Here is a 26183-nt window from a genome sequence, read left to right on the forward strand (position 1 = left end):
CTTATTCCTGATTTGAACTGAAGTAGTCGCAACTACACTAATTTAGCATATTAGCTTGTATTCCATCATCCATGAACGGAAATCTTCATCGGTTTCTTTTCTGTAGAATCGTATGTTTCTGGATTCGACGATAACAATTTAAGTTACTACAGAAGTGCAGTATGTAACAGACTGTATGTTCATCGTCCCCTCCATATGTTTCACATTCGCATGACGTACGTATCCGAGAAATTTAACAAAGACTTCGATATTACCAGATACAGATAATCATAATATTGCTGTTACCAAAAAAAGAGGTACAGTAGTACAAGTACAACAAATATTCAATCAAAATATATTCATAAAAGCTAAAACATTCTCAAAGGCTTGAAAACAAAAATTACCAGTAGGAAAACAAAATATATGACAACCAACAATACAGTAAAGGAATCGGAATCTAGTCCCCGCAACAATTCTTGGTCCCTGTCGACTTCACAACCATCTGCAAACGAATCACTGTTAACCTCAGAATTCAAGAGGTTCGTTCGGCATGCACAACCGTATAATAAACCAACTTACTATAGATTTCAACGTTAAGCAGTTTATATAATTATAGTAAATGGCACATTTGTTAATCAATAAGCAGTTATTAATTACCTTTCTAATAATCTCAAGCCGCACTGACCTGAAAACGCTCTAAAGATTCAAAGTCAGCTCAAATCATGAACTACCACCTTTATGTACCACCACGGTCGTGCACAAAGCAGTACATCCAGGTAGCTAAATACAGCGATACCATAAACAAGAAAAACCATTTCAAACCGACAGCTTACCTGCTTAATGCCAAGATAACATATAATAAACGGGAGTTGGCAGATTATTCAGTTTTTCCGGCCAACCGAATGATCCTTTCTCAGCGCTTGATGCGACTGGAGGGCATGATAAAAGGTGTCGATTGGGGACCAAATAAATAAATCGCACACTACTCGCTCCTCGGCCGACCAGCTCACCGCTTTTGCGGTTCTTGCGCCCTTTTGACTCCTCTACACCGAAAATCTCCGCGTTGCATACATAGCGTACAAATGTAAACAGATGATCCATATCAAATGCTTTCTTTTCCTTAGCGGTCGTAATTTGGAAAAACTGAACTTCATTGCTTTCTACGTCCAGAAACGCAGCGTCAAACGCTGGATGGTACGCAGATACCGGAATCATCCAGCAATTTCGCCTACGCTCCTTAGCGTCCGAAAATGCGGTATTTCCATTACCATATTCAAAGTAAAATACGTCTCGTGCGCATTCAAGCCGCAGGATTTCCGCAGTCGTAGAGTGTTCAATATCGAAGTAATTGGCGTACACAGGCCCTCCGGTGTGTGTTCCGTGACGGATTGTAGCTATCACAAACCACTCGAAATAGATTCCAACTACTGTGCAATCCTGTAACAGTGACAAATTGCAAGCTTTCTGGACGACATCGGGAAACACATCTTTCTTCAACTGGTTCTCAACATAAGCACTAATATAACACGGGACGGCTTCTTTGCCAATGCGTTGCAAACCGATCAACCTGCTTAAGGTAGAAAGCATAACGACGTCAAGGCCATTCACGTGTTCGCCCCGGGACAAAGACATCAAAGAAATGCCTAAATCTTGCTCCACCGTTTCGAGTGATACAAAAAATATATTGCGCACCGACATCCCGACACGGTCAAACTTTACCCGGATCATATCTTTTGCTTTTTCTTTCGTGAAGTCCTGTTCATCGCAGCGAGGATCCACATAATTTCGGTAGTCATTCCACAATGTGATTTTGACAGAGGAAAAAAAATTATCACACTCGATGGCGTACTCCAAGTCAAGCAATTCCCACGAACAATGCCGTAAGACTCCGTAGTCACCGTGTTGAATTTTGGTCAAAAACACATGAAAGGAGGATACATACAACAATCTGCGCTTTGGACGGGTTTCTTCGGCCGTTCTCCACCAATCGAATCTTCTGCGAACATTTTCGTCAAATCCTGTTTGGGTGTATCCGTCAATTACGATAACGCATGATTCATTGGTGTCTACTTCGTCGATCAATTTTTTGGCGGTCTCAACATCCAGAACCTCAAATTCCAAAGACTTAATCTGAAGACGCGCTCCGACTATATGAAAGTCAATACAAATTCCAGTATATTTTCCAGGCAATCGGATCCATCGGACTCTAAAACGACCGTCCAGTGCAGTACAGATTGCAAACCCGAAAGTTGTGTTCGTTTTCCCGGCTCCGGGAGGACCGAGGATGAAATACGTGTGGTTGTGATTAGAGGATTTGTTGAGGATTTCTGATAATTCTCTCCACAAAATCTTGTACTCATTACGTTTGAAAAGGAAGAGGTTGGAACCACTGGAAGTTGGACGCAACTTCGCTAAGTCGGCTAAAAATGCTGGGATTTCCCCCCAGTCCGTCGCATTTTCAATCTTTAAAGACTCAACTTTATTCCTGTCCACGGGATCGTCCTTGTATTTCCAACTGTTTGCGCATGCTTTTTCTGTACAATTCAGGAGAAAACTGCAAAAATACACACGCACTAGAAAAAGCGCAGTCCAAACATACCTGGTGATCCGCTTGATGAATCCCCTTTTGGTCCATCAAAAACACTTCCAGTATTATCCCAATACCGACCGCGAGATCCGCTCGGCAGCTGCATGTCATCATGCACAATGTGACAACTGGCGACACATGCTGAATTATTTCTACAAGCAAGCAATCGTAAACTAACTACCACCATCTTTCATAAATTCCAATATTAATAAAAAAAACAGGTAACAGGTTTCAGCTAATACCAGTATATCGTACAATTCCCAAAATCAAACGCGATTATAATACGACGAAAATTATCGCATATGTAAATACAAAAATACCTCAGGATTACTAATTTCATTTTTCTCACTATTGAAACACACCTGGGTACTGCACTATCACTAGAAGCATTCGCAAACGTATTCATGGAGGAAAACGCCCGACTTTGGGACGGACTGGCAAACTGATTCGCCGAATTTTCAAGAGGCGGTAAAGAACGGCTTAAAGTGAGACTTCCTAACTGGGAATTGATCTGCGACACATCGCTCTTTCCATCCTGCAAATTCAGCCGTAAACAGCAACCGCAAAATGTATCTAATACAAAAATGCGGTGTTGATTTACAGTAAGGAGACTAGAACTGGGCAATCCGGATGCCGACTGCGTATGCGACGGATTTCCTGGTCGCACTGTGCTACCCTTAGCTGCGGCTGGACTACCGGCTGCGACAGCATTGATTCTCCGTTCCGAGTATTCAGCAGCGGGACGCGGAGGTGTGCTAGCGAAGGATGAATTATTACCGGTCCACGCTGTTTGTTTCTGTACCATCGCGGAAAATGTGGGACTGCAGGGAAAGCAAGAATTTGAAATCTTAGCTTACACTGGCAAACTTTCACGCATTAAATGCCCGGTATTATAAAATGACTTTTTAATTTTTATAGCGTGAACATAATGATTTACATACTCCGACGTAGTTGCCGTGGATGCTGTCTGTTGTACCGCAGGACTGGCACCTCCAAATGGCTGCGGTGGTCCCGAAGGCGCTGAGCTTCTTGTAAACACTATTGTCTCTCGAATCTGCAACCGCAAGCATAACTGCAAATACAATAAACAGAAGTTAAAACTTTATCTCACATCTTCTTCCCATTCATCATCTGTGTCTTCCCATGAATGTTCTCCTCCTCGCCCGGTCCACGCTGTTTGTATCGCCGAAAACGTGAGACTGAAGGGAAAGCAACAATACAAAACCTTAACTTAGACTGGCAAACATCCAAGCGTTACATACCTGGTAAAGCCGGTATTATAAACGAGTTTTTATAGCGTTAACATAATAACAATTAACATACCCCGACATAGTTGCCGTGGATGCTGTTTGTTTTGTCGCAGGATTTGCACCTCCAAATGGCTGTGGCGGTCCCGAAGGCGCTGAGCTTCTTGTGCACATTTTTGTCTCTCGAGTCTACAACCACAAAACACAACTGCAAATAAAATAACCAGAAGTTGTTTACAAAGTTTGCTTACATCTTCTTTCCGATCATCAATCGTGTCTTCCCATGAATGTTCTGCGCTTCTTCCTTTTGATGGATCTCCGTCGCCCTTAACACGGGATTCCGACACGGATTTATTAACAGGAGATGCTGGCCGATCGCGATTTGGCGGCTGCTGAGACTGACTAAGCGGCGCTCCGTTCGAGGAATCTGTATTGAAAAAAAAAATCATCAGTGACAATGCACCACATATATAACAGAATCACAAAACGAACTCTGGTGCGCATCTTGTGGAATTAATCCGGGTTTCTGCATGGTATGTACACTGACTTTTCCGCTCTGATTACTGGTACTTCGCAGCTGCATACGATCCGGTCCCCTTGCCATTCCGAAAGGTACGCTGGATCGCTTTTCCGTTTCCTGGTCTTTCTTCGCTTTTGACACTGTTTTACGTTTTCCCCCCGTGGTTTCCCATTTGCTCTATTTACAATATTGCGTAAAGACACTTAACTCTAATCAAGATTCACGGATAATACCTTTAGTTCTCCTTCTAACAAAAGATTCACTGCCGCTTCCGTATCATTACCCGTATCGTGAAGCGCAATAATGGCATCGTCTGAAGAACATCCTGTCAGCTGCATGACCTAAAATACGTAAAGCGGTTGCAGAGTGTGCAATACTCGAGAGACAACGGAACCGTTGGATGGTACTTCTACGAGTATAAAGTGCATAATATCGCTTACGCAAAATGTTTTATCAGTAAGCATGCTACAGTATTACTCACAACAAAATCCTAGACTGACAAGGGAAAACAGTTTGTATGAATTAAAAGTCCATCCCGACTGTAAATGCACCACTATGCTATGACTATCCGTCTATTCACTTTACTACACATTTAAATGAATGCAGATTTGGGAATACTTACTATATTTCAAATCTTCCCACATTCATTAGCAAATGTCGAATCTGTGATAGAACTAAATCTTGCAATTCAAAATTTTTCGGTATTAAAGAAATAATTACTGCACGAATCCATCGGTAAATTACAGATAATAATGCTTATAAAAATGCAATGAATTTGCCACTAAAATTTTTGCTTGACTAATAATAATACATACGCCAGGACTCAGATTTTGATTTTTTCAGGGTTCAAGTTTTAACTGCGTATTAGTTTGCATTTGCTGGCGCTTTTAGTAAGTTTGATGGCTCTTACTGTACCTATTAAAGAGAGGGACCTGCCTAAACACTTAATTAACAATTTAACAGTAACACACGAACAATATAATTCCTGGGAATAGCGCAACAACCAAAATCTAGTGCGCCATACCAAAATTTATGCAGAGATACAAATCTCCATACCTGCTGCGCTTTCTCTTGAAGTGCGAGATCCTTCCCGGAGGAGTTCTGAAACATTTGTGCCGTGCGCAACTGTTCAACGGTAGCTTGAGGTGAACTGGATGAGACAGTCTGTTCAGATGTCGAGAGAGTTTCCGCTGTTTTATCCGTCTTCTTCACATCCTGCACGGGTTTCCGTCCGGCCTGGCGTCCACGAGTATTGCGCATCTCGTACGGCGCCGCGTTCCCGCTTTCCTCAGTCTTCTTTCTCGTCATCGGAGGTTCTTGGCCATGGGTACCCTCAGGATGAACGTTAGTGGCCTTCTGTGAACGACTGGGACGATCGCCAGGCATCTGCGTCAGCTTGCTCCAAAACCGTTGGAAGCATTCATACAGAGGGAACCGTTCGAAGCATTCATATAAAGGGAGCGGTCAAAAATCTGTCTAAATAAAACGTTTTGTACGAAGAAGGCGATGACGATTGACGAAGAAGTCAACACAATGCGAACGCCACTACCGTGCGTAGTGAAATCCGCAGCTAGATAAACGTTGTGTCATAAAATTCGCGACTGTGAAAGCCCTGAAATCGACCCAGGAATAAAAGCTGCCAGTTCTCAGAATTTAATGATAGTCATTGAGAGCAGAATATACCGTGAAAAATTACCACATACGTCTGCAATTACTCCACTAATCGAAATAAACACATCGACCTAGAGTCTAGGTCCTACGGTAGAATCTAGAGATGAGTTATCATGAGTACTGAAATTAATTGAGGATTGTGGAAAGTATTCTTTTGCTGCCAAAACTTTACAAACACTTTACTCAGTGTACTGCTTAAAATTACCTTTTCGGATACTTGTTAACGTCCGTGTTTACCGATTTGAGAAGGAATCAACAAATAATTACATAGAAAGACAAAGTTCCAGAATCAAAAAAGGGATACAGCTTTCTCGATTTTGATGAAATGTTATCATGTTATGAAGGCATTAGGAGTTAGGACCAGGTGCGTGTGTCTCCCGTAGTGACCGTACAGACTCTAGCACGCGTTCTTCCCTCGTATGGGAACAATGCGTTCATTGGCTGTGATCACAACCAATAGAAACTGCGAAATGGGCTCCATTACATTACCGTCTAGGCGCTACTAATAAATAGGTGCTACTAAATACTTTAATAAATTCGCGTTTGCAACCATGTCTAGGCGCTACTAATTAGGTGCTACTAAATACTTTAATAAATTCGCGTTTGCAATGCGAATTTCGTCTAGGTGCTACTAATTAGACGCTATTAATATTTTATTGCAAATTGCAATGCACGTGCAATATATGTAGGTGCTACTAATTAGGTGCTACAAATATTTCTAGGTTATTTCTAGCCACGTGTAAGTTATGTCTAGGTGCTACTAATTTGGTGCTCTGATATTTTATAGTAATACGATGTAGGTCATGTCTAGGTGCTACTAAATAGGTGGCAATAATATTTTATTGCAGTACAATGCAAATTACTAGTATATCTAGGTGCTACTAAATTTTTTAATAGCAACGCGATATGAATTGAGGTGCTACTAATTAGGCGCTACTAAATATTTTAGTATAATCGAGCCGTGCAATCCGGTATTTCACAATTTCTGTTGGTTGTGATGTTAAATTATCACAGCCAATGAGGGCATTGTTCCCATACGAGGGAAGAACGCGTAGACTCTAGCGGTGTGGGCGCCGCCCTCGGGGTGCAGGTATGTGTAAAACGTATCCACGATGATGACTTGTTTTGAGTTAAAAGTTGCCACACAGGCTGTTCTTTTTAAAAGAAGGTGAGAAAACCTCGTGACGATTTTATCCATTACCTTGCTTTCACCGTTTTGTTTTGTGTTTCTAAACGTGCCATGTTGGTGGTTGCATTTCTTGCATAATATACATTATTTCAATATCCTATGCGCGTGATTTAAGTGAATATGACGAAGAATAAACTTGCCAATCGTCCAGCGAAACCCGATGCCAAAGCAGCCGCCAGTGTCGCTGTTCCGGCAGCGACACTGGCGGATGGGCGACGAGCTGCGGATGAATATCGTCCGCAATATGATGCGGCAGTATCAGCGAACGGGCTTCGTCTGGGAGCAGTATGTGGACGGTGAAGGGAAGGGATCGCATCCGTTTACGGGATGGTCCAGTCTTGTCGTTCTGCTGATGTCGGATTTTTAGTTTTGGTTTTACAAAAGCCTCGGCTCAATATTTTGTTTTTTTAATCTGTATACCATCCCGGTCTGAACTGGGAACTGCCATACAGTTACCGGTGTTGTTTTTATCAGCCAGAAAGCCCTGCTTTCTTTTTTTACAGATGCCGTTTAGTTTTTACGGAACACATCTTTGGGAAGAGTGATCTCCGCAAACCGCGATGATGTCTGTTTCAATCGTGTGTCACTTTATTAAACTTTATTTCTTATTATTTAGTACATCCCTTTAGTAACCTATACGATTGCACTTAATCGAGTGCTGTACTCTTAAGCGCTGTTTTAGTTCTGCTGATTCAGTATTTCCGCACACACACGCACAGTTGGCTGATGTGGTTCTGAAACGAGTTGAGAAAAGGAACTTTAGAGTTAACCGCATTTTTGAACGTAACTGCACGAGTTTGCAATCGCTTCCACTCCATTCCGTCGCTTATCGTCCTGGTCGCCGTGGTCGGTTACAAACTTATGACTGATGCATTCTTTTGCGGCTAATCTGGCTACGGAATGTAGGAAGTACTTTACAGATGTTGGACTGATTTCATTTTATTAAGTAGGAGGCTGGCTGTGCGAGTATTAATAATTTTCTCGCCTTCTTGACATTAAGTATTTTGAGGAAATCATGCTGTCGAGACGTCGAGTGCTGGCCGGGCGAAATTTTAGAAGGACAGTTGAAAACCGCTTCCTGGATAGACCGAGATCAGCGTCGACGATGTGTCGATGTTATCTGACCTTTGAACATTGCTGCGTGAAGACCCTTTCTGTTCCAGACATGGAGATTCGGCATTTCCGCATCCGCTTTTACGTCGCGCCGTTTTTTTGATCCCTGGTCCTTCCGTTGACTTCTTGTTCAAAGGTCCCTGATCACCAAACTTCCACAAGGTATCGTTACTAACTCTACTGTAATATTTTATAACTATTTTGACCACAGTCCAATAGGTGCGCATTATTAACTGGTAAGCTGTGCTTACAATTATGCGGTTTAGGAATTCTAACGATAGGATAGAAATACATACGTCGAATCCCGCAACAACCGCTCACACAAACTTGTCCAGGAAGTGCCTTTACTGACTAATTTTTATTTATTTTATCCAGATTTTTATCCTTGAAATTATACTCTAACAGTGGGATGGCAGTGCCATTAGAGCCGCTCTGCTGTAATTGCTTGTTTTTCCTTGACGTGCACTTACGCATGTCAATATTAATGCGTAGTGCAAGGCGGGATTTCGGGATTTGGCACAAATGGAAATGGAATGTATTTGCTGTACCCGCTAATGCTATCTGCGACATACAGTATGGGCATAGAAAAGGATAATACTTAGTGAATATTAAACTCATCATAATTATTTTGCTTATAATTTTGATTAAGCTTATCATAATTGGAAATTGATCAATTTTAATTATGATCAGCATAATCAAAATTCAACAATTTTAATTAAACTGGAGCATAATTAAAATTGTCCAATTTTAATTTTGCTTATCATAATTAAAATTCAGTTTTCTTTTGATCAGACTATTTTTATTGTTCATAATTTGACTCAGAATTAAGCTTAAGTATAATTAAAATTGACGAATTTTAATTATGCTTAAGCTTAATTAAAAATGCACAATTTTAATTACGCTCAGCATAATCAAAATTGCCATAATTTTAATTGAATTAATCATAATGTTTAATTCCCAGCAAAATTAAGAGTTTAATTATCACTAATAATACTGTATTATCCTTTTCTATGGTATGGGCATTGGGCAGCATGCGTCAAAAAGATGCTGCAATTATTTCCGCAGCATATAAATGATATCAATTTTCTGAATTGTGGCCGAAACTGTTCCGGTTTCCTGTTATTTAATTTTAACTTTCTCACATTTTCCGTGTACTTCTTTTTTATGATAATTTTCACTTGGCTGTTGGCATTTGATTTGCGTTTAGGTTCCCTGGTTTGCAATCGCGTCATTGTACAAAATATCTCAGTCCGTCGTAATTTGTGCGCAGTATTGGTGGATTCAGCCTTAGGTGCTGCTTTCTGCTAGGTTGCATCCTGATTCTGGTTTTCTGGGTTCCTACACATTCTTCTGGAGGCTGTGCTTATTTGAGGTATAGTCGTGGGGGTACAGTGGTACTGATAATTTGCTGTTGGGAAATCACAATAGCTTTGCTTGTTGCTTGCATCTGTACTGATTGGTTGACTATTTTTCAGGTCGCATTTCCTTTACAGTGTGCAACTGCTTTTTGACTGGAACAAATAAAAATGGGAACATGAAGGGGGATGCTGAAAGATTATCTGAAGATTATTCATTAGTATCCGAACTGAATTCGTTAGCAGATTTTTGATCTGCCAATGTCTTTCAAGTTCATTTGACAGGTAAAAGCGAAAACTGGATTGCATCGATCAGTAAATCGCAGTTCCGCAACGTATTATGGTAATTTTGATTTAACAAGAAAACTAAAATACCTTAGGATCTTGATGATGAAAGTAGTAAATGTATAAAACCAATAATTTGTCTTTGCATATTCTCACACACGTCTTGGTGATCGTAAAACAATAAGAATTGTGAAATTCTGTTTGCTTTAGGCCAAAGAAATCCTTTCCAAAGAAGGGAATGTTCAGGATGTCAAATGTCCAGTCACAGTATGCGGAGATGTTCACGGCCAGTTCCATGACATGATGGAGCTTTTCCGGATTGGCGGCAAATCTCCCGACACAAATTATCTTTTCATGGGTGACTACGTCGATCGTGGTTATTATTCGGTGGAGACGGTCACCCTTTTAGTTGCTCTAAAGGTAAGTCCTGTACAGAAATACGGTGCCGGTTGACTGGAATTTGATTGAGAATACCAGGAGTTGTTTCGATAATTTGCATAAGGAATTGTTCGAGTATAGTAGATAATATTATCGATAAAGTTTGGTTTTATATCTGTTTCATGTGCTGGTTTCCTTAAGATGTTTATTTATAGGTCCGATACAAGGATCGCATCACAATTCTCCGCGGCAATCACGAGAGTCGACAGATTACCCAGGTGCGACCGCGGTTAGCGCGCTCATTGACCAGCGTTGAATGTTGTAAGTTTATATGAATGAAGTGTGATGGAATGTAGGTGTATGGATTTTATGATGAATGCCTCCGTAAATACGGAAATGCAAATGTGTGGAAGTATTTCACCGACCTTTTTGACTACTTACCACTGACGGCTCTAGTCGATAACCAGGTACAGAGTGCATTATGAATTATATTATTATGGATGTAATGAGCTCATGCACGTAACGACACACACAGTCACTTATATCACTGACACACTTTATCAATATTTCTTATCGTTCGAAACGGTTTGAATTGTCGAATAGATCTTCTGTCTGCACGGAGGCTTATCTCCCTCCATTGACACACTGGATCATATTCGCACGCTGGACCGTCTTCAGGAGGTGCCCCACGAGGGACCCATGTGTGATTTACTGTGGTCCGATCCGGATGATCGCGGCGGATGGGGAATTAGTCCACGCGGTGCCGGTTATACATTCGGTCAGGATATCTCGGAGACATTCAATCATACCAACGGGTTAACGCTGGTTGCGCGTGCCCACCAGCTGGTTATGGAGGTAAGAGCAGTCGCGGTTTGCCGTGTGCGTTAATTGCTGGAAGAGATGGCGCATGGGTTTAATGCAGGATTCAGTAGCCACTGAGAGTTTAATGGGTAGTAAAGCGTGATTGTATGCGTGATGTGCGGTCCGATGTGATCGTTATCGATTTTCGGTCTTCTGTGGTCTCGTAAAGATTTCCGACAATCTCTGTTTTCATATAATGGGAACATCATGGATAAGCATTAGCATCGAGTGCAGTGTTATCGATTTTGCATGGTTTGTACCGGTATTTCCTGCCTAGTAATCCTTTTAATTTACCCTTACTCGGACAGTTTCTTTTGTGCTCTTCTCGGTTATTTTTAATGATTAGAAAATCAGTTTCGACTCTTCAGTGAGAGTTTGCTTGATATCTAATCTTTTTTTGCCATTAGAAGGTTAAGTTTTCCGGAAACTTGTGTGTTGCATAGCGTAACGGAAAATTGATTGATCTAATGGGGAATTTTCTTCCTAACAGGGCTACAATTGGTGTCATGAGCGCCATGTAGTGACGGTATTCAGCGCACCCAATTACTGCTACCGATGTGGTAATCAGGCAGCCATCATGGAATTGGATGATTGCCTGAAGTACACCTTCCTCCAATTTGATCCTGCACCCCGGCGCGGTGAACCTCATGTTACTCGCCGCACTCCGGACTATTTCCTGTAACTTCACTTTTAATTTATGAGTTAACACAATAATGAGAAGACAGACGAGATAATTATTGCAGCATCTGTGTACAGATTCGTTGTAGTAAGTTGTACGCAGAGGGTATTTTTCGGCTTTCTTGCTACCTTTAATTGTGAACGCTTAATTGTCAGCGGCGCTTCGTAAGGGTTCGATAAGGTTTAGTTAGTGGAGTACTTGGTAGCACTCTTTTGTCGCGTTTACTAGATTTCTCTCAGCACGTGGGGATTTTTGCGTTTTTTCGCTTGACTTTTTATTGTGAAAGATTGGATTCGGATGTTTAACATTGCCGTTTTGTGTCTACATAAATTTGATTATGGAAGTACATTTTCCTGCTTGAGGCACGCGCGATAACACAAATTTATTGCACATTAGCTCATATTTCGACAACGGAATTCAGTATTCATCGCTCGTCGAGTTCTTTTAGGTCAGATATTTATAGTATGCTTCTGGAAACGATAACATCGTAGTGAATTCTGGAAAACCTTTGCACAGTTTCACCCAAAGATATAATATCGTAATATCATGGTAGAAACAAAGTAGAACAATTTATTTAGTAATTTGAGTGCAGTTATGCAAACAATACTTTCCATACTTGTAGATCTACATAGTTATTGGGATGTGTGATGGAAGTATATTTTACAGAATCCTGTATTCACAATACTGTTCACAGAGTACTGCATATATTATATATATTAAAAAACTAAGTTAATATAGTATAACTAAAATTTAACTAAAATAATATAATTTAACTAACATAATATAACTAAAAATTTTAGTTAGTGAATAGTATCTGAATCTGTCGGAGTGTACGCTACCGAATACAGATGAATTGTCACGATAAATTTTTTTTCATTATTATTAGTGCTTGGTGGCCTTGAATGAACTCCGAAAGACGACATACGGTACTTAGGTACTCTGCTTTAGGGTTGTCCGTACTTTTGTTAATAATACAGTTTGGTTTGATGCGGCAGTTCGGCCCGATGAATTCTTTTAATAAAAAAACGGAATCACTAAAGTAACGGCGGTGTGCAATACCGGCATTCAGAAAACAAAATTCGAAAGGAAATCTATTACACTCCTTCCCGAAAGATATACATAATTTTCCAGGGAAAAACTATTAGATAACCAGTAACCATTAATTTTGCCAAACATATAAAATACTCAGTAAATTTCAAGCTCGGGTAGGCTATTATGGGCCGGGAAAATGCCCGGACGAACGATGTTTTCTTTCATTGAAAATCTGTAAATTTTGAACATAGTTTTCTAAGAAGTAAATTCTTATTTCAGCAACTGGAAATTAAGTTAATGCTTGAATAGATGTTGGCTTTACACCCCTATATCTAACTTTTATAGAAAACAATTATGACTGACATATTAAAGTGTTTTACGTAAGTAAATGGAAATTTGAAATCTGATACATGCAGGTATTACAGTAGTAATTATTTAAGGAGGTATTTTATTTATTATTTATTTCGTAAGTAGGTAGTATGTACAAGTCACACTACTATTACAGACTTGAGTTTTTAAATTGTTTTTTAATCGCAACTTCGCAAGCAGCAAACTGCGTGGGCGCCGCCCTTGGGGTGCAGCCTGTGCAGGCTTTGTGTAAAACGTATCCTATCCATGAACTTGTTGATGATGACTTTTGAAAGTTGCCACACAGCCTGATTTGCACGAGTACAATGAGAAAACTGTGTGGTTACTAATTTAATTATGACTTTTATCCATCTAGGTGGCTTGCATTAAATGATTAACCCGTAACCGTTTTGTTTTATGTTTCTAAACGTGCCATGTTGGTGGTTGCATTTCTTGCATAATACACATTATTACAGTATCCTATGCTCAAGATTTAAGTGACTTATTTGACTATGACGAAGAATAAACTTGCCAATCGTCCAGCGAAACCCGATGCCAAAGCAGCCGCCAACGTCGCTGCTCCGCCATCGCACCAGCAGAACGGGAACGCCTCGAGCAAGAATGCTGCGGCCAAACAGGAGCATGCCGCACCCAAAGGATCACGCGGACCACCGGTTAAGAAAGTCCGACCGCGCACCGCCACGTTCAACAAGAGCGCTATTATTATCTCCATCGTGTCGGGCCTGTTGGCCGTCGGAGTGTATCTGCTGCATTCGTATCTGCAGGAGCAGAAGACGCTGTCACCGTTTGCGGGTCCGCTGATTCCGTTGGACCGCAGTTATACCAATAATCTGCTATGGGGAACATATCGACCGGGCGTATATTTTGGTGTGCGCAGTCGCACACCGAATTCACTGGAGATGGGACTGATGTGGTTCTCCTACACATCGTCGCAGTTCGTGCTCCGTCATTTGTGCGATCAGAATGATCGGCTTCTGTGAGTTGGCAAGCTGATACGAATAATCTTGCATGCGTTCCAGGTTTTTCGTTGCATTGTATTGATTTGCCGTTGCAGTTCAAATTTCTCGTTAAAAATTTGCATTTTTTTCCAACCACTTTTTTTTCGTTTTTATCAATTGTGAAATATTTTGAACTTAATGGCTGGTGTTAATTCTGTTTTGTAAAAATGCAATTATTGCTTGCATAAACTAATTTTTGATTTCGCAGAATTGTTTTTGAACGATTTAATGATAATATTAATTTAAAAAGTAATATTAATAATCCTGGTTATATTTGTTGTCCTAAATTCGGATGCAGCAGAATACTTGAAATGGGGTGTGGTTTATCGCTGCTGCGATTTGCAGGTACGGATGGAAAGAGCACGATGGTCGCACTTTCGGCTACCAAGAAATCATGGACGAAAACATCAATATTTCCACCACCTTTCTCAAACGCTACAACGACCACACGAGCGACTGGATATCGCGGCTAAGCATCCATCCTTTATCGACACCCAACGGTGCCGCCGGGAAGACAAAAGTGGGACTCTTCATCTACTTCCGGTTGGAGGATAAAGGCCAACTGACGCCCATTCTCATAGATGGCGGTCTCGTGGGTCTGGAGGGCTCAACACCCTCCCTCGGTGCTTTCAAGGTTAACTTCGTCCAGTACAGTAATCCCATCTCCAGCAGCTTTTTAGCTGCGCAGCTATCCAGTGTCACGAAATTGCGCGATACGATCCTGAACGGTATTACGATGAATGTGGGCAATGCGCTGCGTCTGGTGGGCCAGACGACTAGTCAGCCCAATCTGATTGTCTTCGAGCTGGCGGTTATGCCGAAATTCGTTATGGATTTTGTGTATGAGCCGCTGAAGGCGGATCTGAGTAGTGCCGGACTAGGACAGTTGGGCGATGGCTCTATCGGAGAAACCATCGCCAAACACCGGCAGCGTTTCCGCGAGCGTTTCCGTGCGATGTTCAGGATTGTGGAGCGCGGCTACAGTGAAGCAGAGAATGAATTTGCCCAGAAAGTGTTTAGTAATTTGATCGGCGGGATTGGGTATTTTTACGGGGAGTCACTGGTGAAATCGCGATGGTCCGTAACTCCGGCCAAATACTGGACGACGGGATTGTACACGGCAGTACCGTCGCGCAGCTTCTTCCCGCGAGGTTTTCTCTGGGATGAAGGGTTTCATCAGCTAGTGATTAGTAAATGGGATGTGGGATTGACTCGTGAGATTATGACGCACTGGTTGAATTTGATGAACACGGAGGGATGGATTCCGCGGGAACAGATTTTGGGAGAGGAATCCCGCAGTCGTGTACCGGAGGAATTCGTCGTACAGAACAGTGATTATGCTAATCCTCCGTCTTTCTTCCTGACCATTGAATCCATGCTGGATGGACTGGATCCCGATCGACCGGATGAAATTGACAGAACCCTGAAATTCTTTGAATTCGCCTTCCCACGACTCCAGAAATGGTTTGAGTGGTTTAACACGACACAGCTGGGTCCGGTGCCGGGTAGTTATCGTTGGCGCGGCCGCAATGAGACCACCGAGCGAGAACTGAATCCCAAGACGCTGACCTCTGGTTTGGATGATTATCCACGAGCTTCGCATCCTTCCGCAGAAGAGCGGCATGTGGATTTGTACTGCTGGATGGCGTATGCTGCCGGTATAATGGCGCGCGTTGCCGAAGAAGTCGGTGAGAACGCCGTACCGTATCGCAATACGGAAGCGTATCTGAAGGATAACAATCTACTGAATCGACTGCATTGGTCAGAAGCGTTGAAATTCTACGCGGATTATGGTCGGCACAGTGATGGTGTTCGACTGGAACGGCCCGCCGCGCCACGTTCACAGCGACCGGGTCAACCGCCCGTGCAACTGCCCATGGCACGCATGGTGGATAAGGAACCGGTTGTGGGGCATGTTAACGCTTTCGGTTATGTTAGCCTGTTCCCTGTGATGCTGAGAATTGTCGACCCGTCCTCGCCGCAGTTGGGAGCGTTGTTGGATGCACTGCGCAATCCCGCGCTGCTGTGGACGGATTACGGCATTCGGTCGCTGGCCAAGAATAGCCCGTTATTTGCCAAATACAATACGGAGCATGATGGACCGTATTGGCGCGGTGCCGTGTGGATTAATATGAATTATCTGATTGTGAAGGCGTTGAAGTATTATGGAGAGGTGAAGGGACCGTATCAGGAAAAAGCCTTGCGGATGGGCGACGAGCTGCGGATGAATATCGTCCGCAATATGATGCGGCAGTATCAGCGAACGGGCTTCGTCTGGGAGCAGTATGTGGACGGTGAAGGGAAGGGATCGCATCCGTTTACGGGATGGTCCAGTCTTGTCGTTCTGCTGATGTCGGATTTTTAGTTTTGGTTTTACAAAAGCCTCGGCTCAATATTTTGTTTTTTAAGCTGTATACCATCCCGGTCTGAACTGGGAATTGCCATACAGTTACTGGTGTTGTTTTTATCAGCCGGAAAAGCCCTTCTTTCTTTTTTTACAGATGCCGTTTAGTTTTTACGGAACACATCTTTGGGAAGAGTGATCTCCGCAAACCGCGATGATGTCTGTTTCAATCGTGTGTCCCTTTATTAAACTTTATTTTTTATTGTTTAGTACATTCCCTACCTATACGACTGCACTTAATCGAGTACTGAACTCTTAAACGCTGTTTCAGTTGTCAGCACACAGTTGTCAGCACACATACGCACAGATGACTAATGCAGTTACGAAACGAATTGAGAAAACTCAGAAAATGTACTTTAGAGTTTACCACATCTTAAACGCAAGTGCACGAGTTTGCGATTGCATCGTTTATCGTCCTGGTCGCCGTGGTCGGTTACAAACTTATAACTGATGCATTCTTTTGCGGTTAATCTGGCTACGGAAGTAAGAAGTACTTTACAGATATTGGAGGGATTTGATTTTCTTTTGTGGGAACTCACGGAGGAAGGTTTGGAGACTAACTGGCTATGCGAGTGTGTTAGTAATTTTCTCGCTTTCTTAACATTAAACACTTTGACGAAAGTCCTGCTGTCGAGTGATGGTCCGGCGAAATTTAAGATGGTCAGTTGAAAACCACTTCCTGGATAGGCCGGATCAGCGTCGGCTACGTGTCGATGTTGTCTGACCTTTGACCATCGCTGCGTGACGACTCTTCCGGTTCCAGCTGACATGGAAATTCGGCATTTCCGCATCCATTGTAAATCGTGCCGTTATTTTTTAATCCCTGCTCCTCACGTTGACTTCTTGTTCATAGGTCCATCATCACTAACTTCCACAAGCTATCGTTACTAACTCTACTGTAGTATTTTATAACTATTTCGACCACAGTCCAATAGGTACGCATTATTAACTGGTAAGCTGTGCTTACAATTATGCGGTTTAGGAATTCTAACGATAGGATAGAAATACATACGTCGAATCCCGCAACAACCGCTCACACAAACTTGTCCAGGAAGTGCCTTTACTGACTAATGTTTATCTGTTTTATCCAGATTTTTATCCTTGAAATTGTACCCTAACAGTGGGATGGCAGTGCCATTAGAGCCGCTCTGCTGTAATTACTTTCTTGTTGCTTTTTTCTTGACGTGCACTTTACGCATGTCAATGCGTAATGCAAGGCGGATTTGGCACAAATGGAAATGGAATTAATATGTACTGTACCTGCTATCTACGGCATATGGGCAGCATGCGCCAAAAAGATGCTGCGATTATTTCCGCAGCATTAATGATATTTCTGAATTTGGCCGAAACTGTTCCGGTTTCATGTGATTTAATTTTATCTTTCTCACATTTTCCGTGTACTGTACTTAGTTTTTATTATAATTTTCACTTGGCATTTGATTTGCGTTTAGATTCCCTGGTTTTGCAATCGCGTCATTGTACAAAATATCTCAGTCCGTCGTAATTTGTGCGCAGTACTGGTGGATTCAGCCTTAGACCCTTATCTGTAGGTGCTGCTTTCTGCTAGGTTGCATCCTGATTCTGGTTTTCTGGGTTCCTACACATTCTTCTGAAGGCTGTGCTTATTTGAGGTATGGTACAGTGGTACTGATAATTTGCTGTTGGGAAATCACAATAGCTTTGCTTGTTGCTTGCACTGATTGGTTTACTATTTTTCAGGTCGCATTTCCTTTACAGTGTGCAACTGCATTTTGACTGGAACAAATAAAAATGGGAACATGAAGGGGGGATGCTGAAAGATTATCTGAAGATTATTCATTAGTATTCGAACTGAATTCGTTAGCAGATTTTTGATCTGCCAATGTCTTTCAAGTTCATTCGCCTCCTGTGACAGGTAAAACCGAAAACTGGATTGCATCGATCAGTAAATCGCAGTTCCGCAGCGTGTTATGGTAATTTTGATTTAACAAGAAAACTAAAATACCTTAGGATCTTGATGGATGAAAGTAGTAAATTTATAAAACCAATAATTTGTCTTTGCATATTCTCACACACGTCTTGGTGATCGTAAAACAACACGGTATTCTTGACTGTGGCACTGTGCGATGCTACCAGTACTTACTATTAAACAGTTTTAACTTCAAGCTTTTTCATATAAGTACCGGAATAATTTTACTGACACCATGAATGTTAGCAGTCGAGTCATTTTCCTTACATCGGAAATATTTCATTTTAGCAAATAGATTCGCTTATTGAGGTATTCTTAGTGAGAAGTATTGATTTTAAAAAAAATAAATTGACTTATTGGGTTTTCTTAATTTTTATCCATCTTTCCCCTTTCGGAAAATATTGATGCAGATGCGTACAGCAAAAGACAAATGGAATGTATTTCATGACTTCTTATTTTTGAGTTTCATTAAAATTTTGTTTCAGTTTTTTTTTAATTTTATGGATTTTTACAGTGAAATTTTAAAAATGTCTACAATGTGATATATTTTTTTGTTTTCGAATGGTTAAGGGTTGTCAACTTATAAAGCTACGTTAGGTGATTGTTTTATGCAATTGCAGGTAAATCATTGTTGTTGATTGATAGTGTATTGATATGGCCGCGTCTCCTCCGGCATTTCCTTTGCGCAATCGCAACCGCCCGGCACTGCCTCCTGGCTTCGGGCCCTGCTCCGGGAAGGAGAACAATCCCATTGAACCCATCGCGCGTTTCAAAGCGGCCATGTCGCGGGTGCGGCTGGCTGATGGGCGCGTGAAGCGTTCCGTAGCACGGTTACACCTGGCCAAAAAGCGCGCCGATATGGCCACCGCCCGCGCCCGTGCTATGCTCAATCGGTTGAAAGCCATCGCCGCCGAGGGACGGAATCGCACCGTGGAGAAGTGTATGCCGCGGCTGCATGCACAGATGGAACGGTCCGGCCAACTGTCCGATCACATGAATAAAATTGGGGATCGGGTGCTGCGGAATTTATCCCATCTGGAGAAGGAGACAGCGCGCGCCTGGGCATACGCGGCCCGGGCGGAAGAAGTGTATGCCAGTCGTGCGGCGGCCAGTGATTCACCGGCTTCCATGGGCGAAGAGCCGTAGGAGCACGTGGTCTCAATTTTTTATTTCTTTATTAACGTGATATTGCACGGATTGGGAAATGCTTTAAAACGTGTGAAAAGATTTTAATGAAATTTTTGTTAATCTCTTGGCTACATTTATACGGTGGGTTAGATAAGACTGATTAAAAGTCGGCCTTCGTTAATTTGCTGTGCAGAAATTTGAAAAAAACGTTTCGTTGGTGTTTTATGGTGCTGGTGTTGTACATTTTACAGTGTTTATTCGGTAACAGTTCAAGTGCTGTTTTCAAATGGGTGTCGGAAGATTCGCGATCAGTAAAATAACTACCCGTAGGTATCGATCGTTTTAGTCACATTAGCGCTTCCAAGTATCAGGCGCGTTTATGTATGCAAAGCGTTTATTGCAATTTTCAGTCACATTCCAAAATGCGACCGGGAACCGTATCTGTGAAAATAATTCCAGTACAGCAATCATTTGTAACACAAAATCAATCAATCACACGGGGTGTACCGAATTCACAATAAATTAAAGGAACTTAATGAATCACCGCAAAACTGGACGGAAAAAGTCCAAATTATTGTCATGTCGGGATCAAATACTAGAAAAACAGGTAATTCGTATTCGACAGACCAGCAATGCGTTAACCGGCTTTAAGATTAAATAAGTAAATCAATTCTTTCGTGCGCGCAGCAGCAGTGCAAAAAAAGCCGCTAATCGAAATCCAATGATGAGGACAAACAGCATGTAGATGTTAAAGACGAGGTTATCGGGATTAAAATGCAGCTGCTGTAATACCGCCATCCCGTCGTGCGGGCACGATACATTCCTTGTGCAATGGATTTCCGTCACATCGCGCCATTGATTGACCACCAAGGCTTCGTTGCCGTACTTGAACCACGATATATACTGCAGGATAAAAGATAACAAAAAGTCAGAACCAATCAAAACAAATACTGCAACATCCTTTGAAAACAATTTCGAAATGATAATGCTAAGAGAAATGCAGCTATAGAAATTTAAGTCAACAAGGCGTGGGCGTCCAATCGACCATTAATGCTGCTTTTTAGAGACAACGTTGCACAATGTAGGACTACGGAAGCAGCAAGATAAGCAATAATCATATTGCATTGTTCATGTAAAAAAACAATACTGCGAAACTTCTGGAAAGCGAAAAATATTCAATAGTACTTACCGCAAGCCATATAAAATATTTGGGAACTGTTCCGCTGTTTAAGAAGAATCCACCAAACAACATGAGAGGCACAAAGAGCGTGGGCGCCAATGCTAAAGCCAAATTTTCCGTCCCCGCCACACAGGAAATCAAATATCCGAAACTAACAGCTGCATTTGTGAAGAGAATGACAATGGCACAGGCAATCAAGAAAGCTTCCACCGTCGGATTGAGTCCAATCATCCAGTAAGCAATACACGTAAAAATAAATGGTAAAATAATAAAAGTAGGAACGTCCACCAGTGTTTTTGACAAAAAATAGACATCCACTCTGTACATGCCATTGAAATGTTCTCGCAAAAATATTGGCAGTTCTTGGGTAAAAACGTTGATCACAGCGAACAAATTACCGAAAGTCTGCAATAAACCAAGCGTTTACTGGAAACGCACAAAACATGGTTGGAAACTTCGTAAATCATTTCAAAGTGTACTGCATTAATCAATGTTATAAAAATTTAAACGTCATTAATCTAACCGATTGACGTCAATGCTGAATTCATCTATAAAGCAGCAAAACTTATAAAAACGCTACACTGCTTTGTAACACAAAAAAAATGCGGCAAAAAAATCAGTAAAACGGTACATAAATAAGTTACGCTTACCATGTTAGTCAAGAAAAGAAAAATGGCACCATTGATATTCTGCACTCCTTCGGCCGTATTTTCTTGCCTTAAGAATATTATTCCCAGCAAAAGAGCAATGAAGATCGTCTGAATCAACCGCACTTTCACAATAAGTGGTTCCCGTACAACACTCAAAGCCGACCGCCACATCACCGCGGCGAACTGTCGAAACCAGTTAGCTTTATATGCTGACTTCTTGGCCATACTTCCAGCCGGAAGTTCATTATTGTGGATTTCCTTGGTAGCCGTCAAGATCTTCCGACCGCGTTCCGAATTCTCAAAGGCATCACACACCTTCTCCGCCCTCTCCTTACACTCCGCTTCCCGTCCCGGTATAATGGCCAATTTATGAATGTAGTGATCAGCCGGATTGAAATTTGGTGGGCACGGATAACCCAATTCGGCGAAGAAGTGTTTAGCACGATGAGAATTCCCCAGGTAAGCCACACGACCCTCGGACATGAGCAGCAGCCGGTCAAACATGGCGAACACCTCGGAGGAGGGTTGATGAATGGTGCAGCAGACGGTCTTTCCCTTGGCGGCCATATCACGCAGCACACTGACCACATTCTGCGCCATGAACGCGTCCAGACCGGATGTCGGCTCATCACAAAACATCAGCGGCGGATCTGTTAATACTTCGGATGCAAAGGCCAACCGCTTCATTTCTCCTCCCGAAATGCCTTTTATTCGTCCGGGAATTCCGATTTTTGTGTTGGCACATTTGGCTAAACCCAGCTCCGCGATGACCTCATCGACGCGGCGTAAACGGTTTTCTTTGGAGATGTGCTTGTCCATGCGCACTTCGCTTTGGAATATCAAATGTTCGCGTACCGTCAGCGTTCCCACAAAGAGATCCACCTAAGAACATATCCAAAACAATTTTAATTTAAAGGGATCATACAAAAAAGTTACAAACACTAGATTTCCATTTAAACCGGAGGAAGAAACAGTTGGCAAATAAGTAAGTCTGCTTCCGTGTTAACTACAGCAGTGCTAGAACATTCTTCCCCATCATTACTGACAGTTTCTAGAAACGTTACAGAAAAAATCTGCAATCATATTAATACTGTTTATGGCCCAGGAAACATATCCTTGCATATGATGATGTAATTTTCCTTTTAACGGCTCCGGTAGCACCTTCAGTGCTATTAATATTATTGTCAATCAAAGCGCAAAATAGTGTTCCCTGTGTGAGCAAAGCAAAAATCGATCGGTGTGCATCAAAATTAATCACGTAATGGACCATGATAGACAAGGGCTTTTTCTGACAAATTGCGAAGGTGTTACAGTGCTCTCGGATGACATCAATGCACAACGGATCACAAGGTCTAATGAATGTTCACAGGATGGCCGCGCTTCCTGCCGAAGCGTGGTAATAAGAAAGCCCAGGCATTTTACGCCGGGAATATAATCCTGTATTAGAGTTAATTTTTCTGCGTCTATTCAGGCAACCGGAAACCAAGGCGGAATTGATTTCACTGGATCTTGCAGCATCATCGTGCAACACGGATTTAAATGTCACTGTCGGCGTCTGTGCCTCTTTAAAAGATTTTCGTATTGATTTTGCTGGAAAATTTAAGGAAACCGCAGTGGATGCATTGCCACTATGTCTACACGGGCGGCAAAAGGATCATTCCTTACCTGCTGCACATACGCTGAAATACTGGTGATAGCCTTCCCGATTTTCCGGTTGTTTATGCATATTGCACCCTCCAGCTTTAATTTACCGCGATTACGTCTGCAAATAGCCACAAAAATTAGCATTCTCGCGTTTGAATGTCACAGTAAGTGCAAATTAAAACTATCCTACAATTACAGCATATAACGGTAACAAAATAATTATGACATAAAATATGTCGTGGAAAAGAAAACATTGGACAAGAAAAAAAGCTTTTCCTTATTCTGTTAATGGTTTGCTAGTAATTTTACTCATAGAGAAAAAAACTTTTTTATTCCAGCAATACTTTTTTCATTGGAACAAAAAACTATAAATGTGGCTGCCTTTTTTAAATAGCGTGATCGCTAAATTTTAAAATTATGCGTGATATCGCTAGTTCCAGAAAACGTTCACATGCATCATGATACATGGGAAACTAATCCCGCTGAATTGTTACAAAACGCAATTGTCTGTTGATAATGTTAATTAAATTAATTCAGATTACCAATGCGGAAACAGCAATTTCACACGCTAATAAATTCATTTACCCATTGAGCACATTGAGCAATGTCGTCTTTCCAGCACCGCTAGCGCCTACGGGCAAATTCACACCACAGTGAAAACGCGCACTGGCCAACAAAGAATAATTTCCGACAATCGCCACAATACCCATAATTGCCAGCAACTCGCCGGGACGCACCAATCCGCTGACATTTTTCAAAATCTGCTTCGGTTCCCGGGCTTCTTCCACTGACCGGGATGTGCAGGGACGCTTCCGGGGTGGCGGCAGCCACACATTCACGTTATGCCAACTGTAACAACACGCGCGTGAAAATGCAATTAATTCGTTTAACACTGCCGCAGAATGGCAAGGCGATGTTTAATCTTATCAGTTTGATTACTATGATTATGCTGCAATAGCCCGCATTCATCTGCTCACAGACTGGTTATCGCGAAAATTTGCAGGTCAAGTTGAAGATAAATTGGCCAGAAAGAAAATATCGAAAAACGATGAATGCGCAGACGCACACGCACCTCAGTGTAATGGCGTCCAGGTTCTCCATCCCGACCAATTCGGGATGGACGTCGTAATGACTGGAGACGATGGAGGATTTCGTATGAAAGCTCCTTGATCCTGTCGCAATAATTTTCATAAACACGGTTTTCTAGAAGACTCCGTATAAAAATAACACAGAAAAACGCCTTAGATAACCTACGAGGCGAGTAATGTCCATTTTCAGGGAGGAACCTCGCCTCTTCTGCCTTAACATCCACATCCTCATTGAAACTTGCAACGGACATGGTGGTGCAGGCGGAGCGATAACTCTCAAAACAGACTCCAAACGCATGCAGTGCAAACGCAATTAAGACAAAAGTGAAGACAGGAGAGCAAAAAAAACTTGCGAAAACGGTAGATAATAAATTATGATATCCGCGTCGCACACGTAATACGAGTATACAGATAATTATTGATGTTTTGAATTGCAGCTCTCGATCCTATAAACCAATAAAATAGAAGCCACACCAATTCGTTCCAAAACAACGATGAGCAATAACATTGATTAACAAATTAAATTAAATTAAAATCCACCAAAGTAAGTCGAACATTCCGATGTGTATTTCAACTTCGCATGCAGCACTGACAACACTGGCAATACTTCACAGCTGATGATGCATTCTGGCACTGCATATTGTATTGTACACTGTACAATACAGTAAGTACATAAATGATAAATACGATACAATCAATAAACAGTTATAAACTGATGAAAAACCAGAACTAATAACTATCGTTTCAAATCAAATACACATTTAAATGGTACAGAACTGATGGTGAGAAGTGAGAACTACGCAAGAAGCTTAGAAGCTCACGAAAAAAAACAAAAACACCAAAATTAGCAGCGCGTTTTGCAAGTGCGTTACCTCCTTTAATATTCCGTCTTGCACCCAGTTATCACGAACTGACTGAAAGCCTAGTACTGCATGTATTTAACACTCACTGCGTTGCCGAATGCCGGTTGGCGGTAGAAGTGCAACACCAAGTAATGCAAGGCGGGAGACAAGTGTACTGTGTACAATAATTATTATATTTGTAGACTATCGAATGATAAGGATAATAAATTTTATGGATACGTTGTAGTGCAATTTTATTTTGTTACTCGATAGGTATAATAATTTATACAAATTATGTAAGATAAACAGGAATGTTGGCAGGATCACGTTGATTAATCCGTATCCGACAGACTGCAAACGAGGTATGGAACGCTTCTGTTCCTTGCAAACGGTAAGCCGGCAAAACAGGATTACCGTGACGGTCGAACTGTTCCTGTTATGCGCCTTAGTACCGGTATGTACAATACGGTACACGATAGTAGTCTAGTTGAATACTGTAGTCAGTATAGTGTACCATGTAACCCTCTGGATCATACTGGTTCGTAACTGAAGTCGCTGGAATTGGTGTATCTAAAGGGGAATGATACTTGGGAATAAAAGTGCCGCTGACTGCGGAACGGGAACCGGAAGATGTGGATGGAAGCACCGTGGCAAACAACTGGAATTTGTGTTATCAGACTGCCCTTCGTACAAGTAAGTCCTTAATTTTGCCTTCTGGCATCAATAGTTTCGATACATTACACAAAACTGTCTGTGTCACTACTCACTACTGCAAGTACAGTAAATTATTTCAAACGCAAACGTAACGGTGCGCGTTAGCAGAATACTGAATATTTTTTATACAGTTTTATAATTTTTTTGCAATTATTCACCACGCAAAGCGTTAAGTATTTCCTCTAGCTTCGTCCAGTGCGCTGTTAAAAATGTGCTGCTCTACTGACAAGTGAGCAGTGCAGAAGTTTTGAACCCAGTTAAAGTGGAAAATTAAGTACACTGCAAATACTCCACTGCTGTACACGCTATAGTTGGAGAGGTA

General features: G+C 41.8%; 5 protein-coding genes across 15 annotated transcripts; 3 read left to right on the top strand and 2 right to left on the bottom strand.

Annotated features, from left to right (window-relative positions):
- Positions 1 to 153: 153 nt before the first annotated feature.
- Positions 154 to 6350, bottom strand: LOC129593948 (uncharacterized). 4 transcript variants are annotated; one of them, XM_055490474.1, is made up of 14 exons: positions 6210 to 6350; positions 5390 to 5805; positions 4567 to 4674; positions 4306 to 4510; positions 4065 to 4240; positions 3890 to 4002; positions 3678 to 3765; positions 3508 to 3620; positions 3168 to 3387; positions 2929 to 3101; positions 2579 to 2718; positions 813 to 2513; positions 637 to 664; positions 154 to 481 (listed from the first exon to the last, which is right to left on the bottom strand). In XM_055490474.1, the coding sequence occupies exons 2-12, from the start codon at positions 5717 to 5719 to the stop codon at positions 817 to 819; spliced, it is 3363 nt and encodes a 1120-aa protein (XP_055346449.1). In that variant the 5' UTR covers positions 5720 to 5805; positions 6210 to 6350; the 3' UTR covers positions 154 to 481; positions 637 to 664; positions 813 to 816. The 4 variants fall into 4 exon arrangements, with proteins under 4 accessions (XP_055346449.1, XP_055346446.1, XP_055346448.1 ...); XM_055490471.1 differs by having other exon boundaries at positions 5390 to 5809; XM_055490473.1 differs by having other exon boundaries at positions 637 to 675; positions 5390 to 5809.
- Positions 6351 to 7167: 817 nt separating this feature from the next.
- Positions 7168 to 12252, top strand: LOC129593950 (serine/threonine-protein phosphatase 2A catalytic subunit beta isoform). 3 transcript variants are annotated; one of them, XM_055490476.1, is made up of 8 exons: positions 7168 to 8468; positions 9514 to 9678; positions 9782 to 9946; positions 10157 to 10366; positions 10540 to 10602; positions 10681 to 10791; positions 10928 to 11179; positions 11676 to 12252. In XM_055490476.1, the coding sequence occupies exons 4-8, from the start codon at positions 10247 to 10249 to the stop codon at positions 11865 to 11867; spliced, it is 738 nt and encodes a 245-aa protein (XP_055346451.1). In that variant the 5' UTR covers positions 7168 to 8468; positions 9514 to 9678; positions 9782 to 9946; positions 10157 to 10246; the 3' UTR covers positions 11868 to 12252. The 3 variants fall into 3 exon arrangements, with proteins under 3 accessions (XP_055346451.1, XP_055346452.1, XP_055346453.1); XM_055490477.1 differs by having other exon boundaries at positions 9615 to 9678; XM_055490478.1 differs by having other exon boundaries at positions 9615 to 9678; positions 9800 to 9946.
- Positions 12253 to 13574: 1322 nt separating this feature from the next.
- LOC129593826 (mannosyl-oligosaccharide glucosidase-like) lies at positions 13575 to 16872 on the top strand. Its single transcript, XM_055490300.1, has 2 exons — positions 13575 to 14241; positions 14609 to 16872. The coding sequence occupies exons 1-2, from the start codon at positions 13757 to 13759 to the stop codon at positions 16626 to 16628; spliced, it is 2505 nt and encodes an 834-aa protein (XP_055346275.1). The 5' UTR covers positions 13575 to 13756; the 3' UTR covers positions 16629 to 16872.
- Positions 16873 to 17126: 254 nt separating this feature from the next.
- Positions 17127 to 19863, top strand: LOC129593895 (uncharacterized). 6 transcript variants are annotated; one of them, XM_055490395.1, is made up of 5 exons: positions 17254 to 17463; positions 17521 to 17602; positions 18235 to 18298; positions 18387 to 18561; positions 19261 to 19863. In XM_055490395.1, exon 5 carries the CDS (start codon positions 19270 to 19272, stop codon positions 19759 to 19761), a length of 492 nt encoding a protein of 163 aa, XP_055346370.1. In that variant the 5' UTR covers positions 17254 to 17463; positions 17521 to 17602; positions 18235 to 18298; positions 18387 to 18561; positions 19261 to 19269; the 3' UTR covers positions 19762 to 19863. The 6 variants fall into 6 exon arrangements, with proteins under 6 accessions (XP_055346371.1, XP_055346369.1, XP_055346372.1 ...); XM_055490396.1 differs by lacking the exons at positions 17254 to 17463; positions 17521 to 17602 and adding an exon at positions 17127 to 17214; XM_055490394.1 differs by lacking the exons at positions 17254 to 17463; positions 17521 to 17602 and adding an exon at positions 17136 to 17239.
- A 261-nt stretch (positions 19864 to 20124) lies between these two features.
- LOC129593809 (protein white-like) lies at positions 20125 to 25222 on the bottom strand. The gene is made up of 8 exons (XM_055490277.1): positions 24472 to 25222; positions 24290 to 24389; positions 23924 to 24066; positions 23803 to 23848; positions 23239 to 23335; positions 21574 to 22455; positions 20933 to 21328; positions 20125 to 20646 (listed from the first exon to the last, which is right to left on the bottom strand). The coding sequence occupies exons 1-8, from the start codon at positions 24554 to 24556 to the stop codon at positions 20410 to 20412; spliced, it is 1986 nt and encodes a 661-aa protein (XP_055346252.1). The 5' UTR covers positions 24557 to 25222; the 3' UTR covers positions 20125 to 20409.
- Between the last annotated feature and the right edge of the window lie 961 nt (positions 25223 to 26183).

Source organism: Paramacrobiotus metropolitanus, unplaced genomic scaffold, assembly GCF_019649055.1.
Source record: "Paramacrobiotus metropolitanus isolate TYO unplaced genomic scaffold, Prichtersi_v1.0 Parri_scaffold0000064, whole genome shotgun sequence".
NCBI lineage: Eukaryota > Metazoa > Tardigrada > Eutardigrada > Parachela > Macrobiotidae > Paramacrobiotus > Paramacrobiotus metropolitanus.

What these genes read in the sequence shown, in the direction of transcription:
- LOC129593826 (XM_055490300.1), top strand. Translation starts at nt 13,757, where the DNA reads ATGACGAAGAATAAACTTGCCAATCGTCCAGCGAAACCCGATGCCAAA. An exon ending in GATCAGAATGATCGGCTTCT is followed by an intron (nt 14,242 to 14,608) that starts GTGAGTTGGCAA and finishes TGCGATTTGCAG; the next exon opens with GTACGGATGGAAAGAGCACG.
- LOC129593895 (XM_055490396.1), top strand. Translation starts at nt 19,270, where the DNA reads ATGGCCGCGTCTCCTCCGGCATTTCCTTTGCGCAATCGCAACCGCCCG.
- LOC129593809 (XM_055490277.1), bottom strand. Translation starts at nt 24,556, where the DNA reads ATGTCCGTTGCAAGTTTCAATGAGGATGTGGATGTTAAGGCAGAAGAG. An exon ending in AAATGGACATTACTCGCCTC is followed by an intron (nt 24,390 to 24,471) that starts GTAGGTTATCTA and finishes TTATTGCGACAG; the next exon opens with GATCAAGGAGCTTTCATACG. An exon ending in CTGGACGCCATTACACTGAG is followed by an intron (nt 24,067 to 24,289) that starts GTGCGTGTGCGT and finishes GTGTTGTTACAG; the next exon opens with TTGGCATAACGTGAATGTGT.
- LOC129593950 (XM_055490476.1), top strand. Translation starts at nt 10,247, where the DNA reads ATGATGGAGCTTTTCCGGATTGGCGGCAAATCTCCCGACACAAATTAT. An exon ending in AGAGTCGACAGATTACCCAG is followed by an intron (nt 10,603 to 10,680) that starts GTGCGACCGCGG and finishes GATGGAATGTAG; the next exon opens with GTGTATGGATTTTATGATGA. An exon ending in CCCACCAGCTGGTTATGGAG is followed by an intron (nt 11,180 to 11,675) that starts GTAAGAGCAGTC and finishes TCTTCCTAACAG; the next exon opens with GGCTACAATTGGTGTCATGA.
- LOC129593948 (XM_055490474.1), bottom strand. Translation starts at nt 5,719, where the DNA reads ATGCCTGGCGATCGTCCCAGTCGTTCACAGAAGGCCACTAACGTTCAT. An exon ending in TCCACGGCAACTATGTCGGG is followed by an intron (nt 3,766 to 3,889) that starts GTATGTTAATTG and finishes CTTTCCCTTCAG; the next exon opens with TCTCACGTTTTCGGCGATAC. An exon ending in CCAGTTCTAGTCTCCTTACT is followed by an intron (nt 3,102 to 3,167) that starts GTAAATCAACAC and finishes CTGAATTTGCAG; the next exon opens with GATGGAAAGAGCGATGTGTC.